This window comes from Dipodomys ordii, unplaced genomic scaffold, assembly GCF_000151885.1.
Source record: "Dipodomys ordii isolate 6190 unplaced genomic scaffold, Dord_2.0 Scaffold150, whole genome shotgun sequence".
Classification (NCBI taxonomy): domain Eukaryota; kingdom Metazoa; phylum Chordata; class Mammalia; order Rodentia; family Heteromyidae; genus Dipodomys; species Dipodomys ordii.
This window is the reverse complement of record NW_012267366.1, coordinates 6643921-6651637: the sequence shown is the minus strand read 5'-3', so window position 1 is coordinate 6651637 and position 7717 is coordinate 6643921. Positions and strand designations below refer to the sequence as shown.

At 38.9% G+C, this 7717-nt stretch overlaps 1 protein-coding gene across 1 annotated transcript in view; it reads right to left on the bottom strand.

The window, feature by feature from the left end:
* The window catches only part of Cdkl5 (cyclin-dependent kinase-like 5), a 155265-nt gene that overhangs the window by 16204 nt on the left and 131344 nt on the right, over positions 1–7717 (bottom strand). Inside the window, exons 13-15 of the mRNA XM_013032129.1 lie at positions 4853–4954; positions 4492–4597; positions 1094–1217 (exon numbers count right to left, since the gene is read on the bottom strand). Of these exons, the coding sequence (XP_012887583.1) occupies positions 1094–1217; positions 4492–4597; positions 4853–4954 (332 nt within the window). The remainder of the gene's footprint in view (positions 1–1093; positions 1218–4491; positions 4598–4852; positions 4955–7717) is intronic.

Sequence of the window (7717 nt, the reverse complement as noted above, 5' to 3'; positions counted from 1 at the left end):
TCTCTTACTTCTGTCTTTTTCTGCGAATTAAAGGTAGAAACCACAAACTCTAGAGTATAAACTTGAGGTCTGAATCTTGGCACCTTCTACATGTTACCAGCCATCCAGCTCCAGGTAAGTTCCACAACTTCCAAGCTTCACAGTCTATCAAATGGGAGTAGCTTTACTATAAGTGCAGTTGTGAGAACTGAGACAATGAATGTAAAGGGCTACGCAAGGTGTCAGTGCTGGATTCAATGGCAATGAAAGGAGGCTCTAAAACCATCACTCATATCACAAAAATACAGTGAAAGACTTAGCAGGGAAGTGGTGCTGTGGCTCAAGTGGTAGAGCACTAGCCTTGAACTAAAGAGCTGAGGGACGGTGCCCTGGCCCAGAGTTCAAGTCCCAGGACCGGCAGAAAAAAAAAAAGACTTAGCAGGTATTTATTTTTCCAGGAAAGTTTTTGTTTTCTTTTATTTTTCTTATTTTTTTTAATTGTCGGTTGTGGGGCTTGAACTCTGGGCCTGGGCGCTGACCATCAGCTGTTTATCCCTCAAGGTGGGTACTCTACCGCTTGAGCCACAGTGCTACTTCTGGTTTTCTAGTGGTTTATTGGAGATAAGAGTCTCACGGACTTTTCTGTCTGGGCTGGCTTTGAACCACGATCTTCAGATCTCAGCCTCCTGAGTAGCTAGGATTACAGGCATGAGCCACCGGCGCCCAGCTTATTTTCTTTTATATGATACTGAATTGTTGAAACTTGAGAATTACAATACTGGGTTTTTTGTTCTTTTTTGTTTTTTTGCTTATGTGGTGCTGAGGAATCGAACCCAGGGCCTCATGCATGCAAGGCAAGCACTCTACCACTGAGCCACCTTCCCAGCCCCAATATTGGGGTTTTAACTCAGGGCTTAGGCAGGCACTCTACCACTCCAACCATCAATGTTGAAACTTGACAAAAAAAAATCTTTACCAAAAAATGACAACAAGCATCTCAATAATTTCCCGAGAGAACATTAATAGGAGAAACAATGTTAAAATTTTACACAGAATTTCTCTGGATTCCTAAATTAACCATTAGAATAAAGAGGGATAAAAACCAAACACTCACCAGGGATCAAATCCTGGTTGTCTTTTTGAGTGATTGGTTCCAGAACTGCTCTCAGACGGTAAAGAAGAAACTCTTGTGGACACATTATTTTCATGAAAAGAATTGTCTGGTCGTGGAGATGGCACTGAATGAAGAAAAAGTAAGTTACTATTGTGTATTTAGGTCAAAATAGTTATCAAATTATTCTACTTCATTATTCTATTGCATTGTTCTTTCAGAACAAACAAATAAAAATCCTTATTTGCCTCTCATATAACTTCAGTTTTCTAAGAGTAGACTCATACCAGGGAATATTCATGCTTTGCAAACCTTACAATAGGAACCTGTAAAGGTCAGTTAACAGAAAGCAAGAAAGCTGAGAAATTGCAAAGCACTGTAGAATATTTTTATTATGAATATCACAGTCTTCTCCCAACTGCTTCAATATTTTTGAACTTAAGGCTTTCTCATCATCGATCCAATTGTATAGTATCTATTCTTAGTCTGAAATCATTCTTAACAATGTATACACTATGGTTTAAGTTTTGACACTTGGAAGGCAGTGTCATTCATGTACTTTTAATTCAATTATAAAGAAATTTATTTATATAGAATATTTTTCTATACATTTTCAAGAGTGAACAGAAAAACAAACTATAATGTATGTAAGTATTCTTCTATTTTGGGAAAAAGGGTGGTTATTAACTTTTTCTGTCAATTTTTAAACTTAAGATATAAATCAAAACATACTATAAATTTCATCACAAAAGCAATATAAAGGTCATATAGCAACCGACATCATTTCACTTGATTCTCAATCAGTAGGAATGGAAACAAAGTCTTCTGGAAGTATTTATCTTTTCAATAATACCACATTAAAATGAGAGATATCTCCAGGTGTTTCATTTAGTTGAACCTTTTCCTTCTGTTTCTGAACTTTTGGTATTTTTTTTTTTTTGGTTGGTCACAGGGTTTGAACTCAGGGCCTGGATGGGGCTTTTTTGCTCAAGGCTAGCACTCTACCACTTTAAGGCACTGTGCCACTTCCAGTTTTCTGGTAATTAATTGGAGATAAGAGTCTCACAACTTTCCTGCCTGGGATGGCTTGGAACACTGATCCTCACATCTCAGCCTCCTGAGTAGCTAGGATTATAGGCATGAGCCACTGGCGCCTGGCTTATTTCTGAACTTTAAAAATTGAACATTTAAATTAAAATGTTCTACTGGCAAAATCCTAAAATGTATTATGAAGCAGACGAATGAAGCATTTCTTTGTTGTTAATGAATTTAATCCATTCACAATCAAAATAAAACTGCGTGCCTGGAGGCCAAATACTAACTTACTGACTTATAGCTCTACTAACATTTCATATTACAGAATTTTCTCTGGACATATAGAAACAGTTCATCTATTGTACATTTTGGAAGTAAAATTCTCATTGGGAGAAAAAAAGGCTTTTGCTCATGTACAAAATAAAACTTAGCTTTTGTTTGAACTAAAAACTTAGCTCTGTAAGATTTTTTCATTTGTTATTTTTAGTTTTCTTGATAATGGACATTCTAACTGGGGTAAGGTGGAAGATTAATGCTGTTTTGATTTGCATTTTTTATGGCCAGAGGTGTTGAACATTTCTTCAAGTGTCTATTGACCATTCTTACTACTTCTTCTGAGAAATCTCTCTTTAAGTCTTTAGCCCATGTATTAATTGGGTAACTGTTTCTTTGAGAGTTTATTTTAAGGAGGTGTAATTTTTTTTTTGTTGTTGTTGGTCGTGGGGCTTGAACTCTGGGCCTGAGCTCTTCAGCTCAAGGCGCGCGCTCTACCACTTGAGCTACAACGCCACTCCCAGTTTTCTGGTGGTTTATTGGAGATAGGAGTCTCACAGTCTTTCCTGCCCAGGCTGGCTTTGAACTGTGATCCTCAGATCTCAGCCTCCTAGTAGCTAGGATTACAGGCGTGAGCCACCAGCGCCTGGCTAGGAGGTGTAATTTTTTGAGCTAAAAGTATATTTTAGATATAAGGCCTATGTCTAAAGCATAGCTAGTAAAAACTTTTCCTCTTTCTGTGAGCTTTTGTGTTTTTCTTGCTTGCTATGTCCTTTGATTTTTTTGTTGTTTGTTTTGTGATGTTCTTGGGGTTGAACTCAGGGCCTGAGCACTGTCCCTGAGCTTTTTTGTACTCAAGGCTAACACTCTACCACTTGAGCCACAACTACACTTCTGGCTTTTTAGTGTTTAATTGGAGATAAGAATCTCACAGACTTTCTTGTCCAGGCTGGCTTGAAACTGTAGCTAGGATTATAGGAGAGAGCAACTGGTGCCTAGACAAAATATATTGCTAAGGCTTTTTGCAAGTTCAATTAATAAATATTTGTGAAACTGTGCCACTCAGTGCTCTAGTTAAGAGAGGAAAAGATAAAGAATGGAACCCAGGACTTTGCATGTACTAGGCGAGCACTCTTAACATGGAGCTACACTGGTAGCCCAAGAACTGGGAATCTGTGAGGGACTCACAAACTTGAAGAAAAAATGCACACTGAGAACCAGTTAAATATGGTCTATATTATTTCAGAGGCACTGACAAGGTACTCTGAGAGAAATAAAGGAAATACTTCATTTCTTCTGGGGTGAGCAGGGAAGATTTCATGCTGGAGAGGATCAAAGGACAAGGACACAAATAAGATGCACCAACAGGAAGAAATGAATATGTTTCAGGTCATTTTAGAGAGGCTTGTCTGGCTGGGTATCAGAAAGATGGGGCAGGGAGTTGGGTAGGGTACAGCTGGAGTGGATAGCAAGGGTCAGACTATGGATAGCTGGAAATACCATCTTAAGTAATTCAGATTTTGCCCTGATATCATTGGAAAGCTACCAAGGGTCTCTCAACAAGAAAGAAAGAAAGATATTGGTGTGGGGTGGTGGGGGATAATGGGTTGGTTGCCTTGCTTTGTTTTTTCTCACCAGTAACACCATTACTTTTGGCTGCCCTATAAAGCCATTATATTTACTGATAATGTCTCTCTTCTGCTAAGAGAGTGAGGTCCATGACAGTGGAGATTTTTACATGCCTGTCCAAGATGTTCTAAGCCAAACATTATCAGGCACACATGTGACATTGGGAAGTATTTTATTTAATAAATAAATGTATGACCAATGGGCAGCTTCAGAATAATGATCCCAAGGACAATGGATGCCTTGAGAAATAAAGTAGGAAGCAATCCAAAGAGCCCAGGCATAGGCCAGGAGGGCCTGAAGATGGTGATAGGATCAGTGGCAGAGAGAAATGCTGGAAGGTGACAAAGCAGGCAAGAACACCATAGATCTGATATTTGTAAGGGAGTAAAAGTGGAGTCCAAGGCATGGGCTGCAGATGCCTTCAGCAGCGAGAGGACGCTAGCGAATGCTAGAAGGTGGCTTACCTCTATAAAAGCTACCAACTCTCCTTGGGACAGGATCATTGTACAGATGTCTGTTTTCTTTGGGGGCTGTGCCATCATCAGAGTGTGGGTCATGATACACTCCACCCTAAGACAGGAAACAAGTTTGCAAAAGTTAAGCCATGGATTGATAATGATGCCACCAACAAATTCTGAATCTTTACTCAGTGATATTTTTGAAAGAAAACTCAAAATGAGTTCATGAGGAAGACCTTACTTTACAAGCTAGTGTGACTTATTTGTGGGAGATTGGGGATGCATAAAGTTAAAAAGCTAGGCTGTAGTGATATTGAGCAAGTAATTCTTACAGACCATTTCATAATAAGCAATTCTGAATTCAGACCTCAGACTTCTGGCGAGTGTGGAATGAAGAAGTGCCTTCTCTAGAGGGTTCTTTAACAGAGGGTCTCGCCACAGTCATCTCCGGTGGGAGCTGTTCTCCAGGCTAGAAGTCAAATTTAAAAGGATTGATGAGAGCATACTATTTCCAGAGATGAAAATCCTCATGGTCTCTACTTAATATAACTAGTACAATAGCTAGCCAACATTAAAAAAAAAACTTGTCCTATAAATAAGTGAATTTCCTAATGAATGTAATATAAGTCAAACACATTCCAAGAGATGGAGAGTGAAATTCTCATTGAAGTTAAAGCAAGGAAGAAATAAATTATTCCAAAAATAGTTCAATAAATTATTAAAAACAAAAAATTCAAATATCTAGACAGTCATGGTTTCTGAGCAGCATTCTGGTTGGAGGTTCTATCTAGCAGAATTTAAGATGAGTTCCCCTAAAAAGAACTGTGCAGAACCAAAATTGTTCTTGTGAGGATTTATACGACAGATGAAAATAAATGTTTCTTGAGTGCATTAAAGAATTTTTTCTTAAAATTGTAAATCCTACAACCTATGGACTTCAAATTCTCTTCTTTAATGCTCTTCAAGGTAGCAGTGCTTTTGTTCCAAGTATTTCTTAGCCATAATTATGATGACGTGCATCTCCAGAGATGTTACTGCTACCTAGCTCTCTCAAGGAAGTGAGTCACAGCCCCAACACAACTTTCGATCCACAATGATGCCCAAGGGAGGAGAAATGGCACATTTTTCTATTCTTGGGGGGAAAAAAGATGAAGGAACATAATTATCAAGTCATTAGGGGGAGTTTGTTGTTTTGAGTATCTACATATTACACAAGAAAGAGTATTACCTAAAGTCTAGATGATATATAAAAAATGTTTTACTTAAAATTTAAAATGTCATTCTCTCCTCACTCCCCAGTGAATCCAGAGAATCCGGAATTCATCCAGTGTGGTACTTTCTTCAATTTTGTAATAAGGTCTCATTTGACTTTCACTACCTGTACTGTTTGTTCACAAAGACCTCCAGAAAAGTCTTTTAGAAAACAAATGACTTACAAAGCTCAGCAAAACTCCTCGTGTTTTTGAAGGGTCTATAATACTATGTATGAGAATATGCCCCATGATTCATTCACAGTTCTCTTACTACTAGTCTCTAGCTACCTTGGCACCTTTAAATGTGACATTGTGTGCCTGACACTGTAATTCTTGAGCTGAACTTCACTAACAGTTGGATCTGTGCTTAGCCCACAACAGTTGCTTATAATTAGCTAAGACCATCATTGTTTACACACATCCTTTTTTTGAATTCTCAGAGCAAGTCATTTTTCCTTTTTCTAAATGACACTGCTTTTTGAATTTTTACTTCTCTCTATCACACTATGATTAATGCTACACATTACCTGATTTTGCTCTCTATCTTATATGAGCAGCTGCCAGGTCCCAGAGATCTTTCTAGACTCTCGATGTTCTTTTCTCTCTATAGTGAGTCTCCAGGGCCTCCTTTGATCTTTCCTGACTCTACTTCTGACCTCTGCAGATACTTAACTATTGCCTTTTTTGGTGTCTCTCCTCACTACCAGGCCACCACTTTTCCAGTCTCTTATGGGACACCTGGGCGGATCTGGAAACTAAAAAATTCCAGCTTTCTCCATGTTAAATTAGTTGGGTAAACTTGAGCAACTCACCCTCCTTCTCTGAGCTTCAACATGATCATCTGTGAGATGAAAAGGTTAAAATTCAGGGGCTTAAAAAAATCCCTTCTTCTACCAGGAAAAGGAATTCCAAGAAAAGAAACACTGAAGGCTTTTTTTCTACACGTAACACTGCAGCTCACAAATTCTATTGCTCCTACTTTTGAGCAGTCCTTGAGATCCATCGTTTTCCCACTGGTACTCAATCTGGAACACATTCTCCTGACCTCATGCATGGATTAATGCAAAAGCCACTCCAACTCTTGGAACTTTCAGTCCAACGACATGGAACCTGTTGCAATCCTGGAAGATACCATGCTCTGTCAAGTCTATATTACTTTCCTTTTTCTTGGAATGTTCTTTCCTTCTTTCCTTTCAAGCCACTTTCTGACTGGTGCTAGCACTTTCCTTCCCAAGTGAAATCCCTACCCACTTGGAAGTCCCTGCTTAGATGCCATCTCCTCTGTGAGTCTCCCACAATGCCTAAGGCATTGTTCCTGCTCCCTTTGGCATACCTGCACACCTCTGCATAGCTGCAGGAATATGGCCTCATGATATCATAGTGACTGATCTGTTGGCAAGTGTCCCTAGCCAATTTCCTCCAAGGGGAATGGGATTCTGTCTCTCTCATGGCACCTAGCTCAGGATATGCCTGAACACAGCTTCACTCTTTAGCTACATAGTGCTTGTCTACATACCCTTTTCCAGAACAAAACCTCCAGCTGCTCCTGAAGCCATTTCTCACTATTTCTGCTCACCATGATCACTCCCTGTTTTCAACGTCTATTTACAGCCAGTGCCCTATGAGTATAGGTCTTAATTATTTCATTGCTATCATTTATAACTTACTGTGCCTAAGAATACTCAATGGAGAAGGTACTCACTGTCTAAATAATAGCATCATCACTACAAATGCAGCAGCAAAAACTAAAACATTAGACCCTTGCTCAGTGCCATACACTGGTCACTGGGTTTTATACATGAAATCATGAAAATATGATCTAAGAATGCTATTTCTTCTCAGAAGATCAGGGCTAATTAGGAGTCAATAAGATGAAGTATTATTCTAAAAACATAGCCTGAAGACTTCAAAGTAACCTCATACGCTCAAAATCAACATTTTGTCTGGCCTGAAGGTAAATTTACCTATAGTCCCCATAA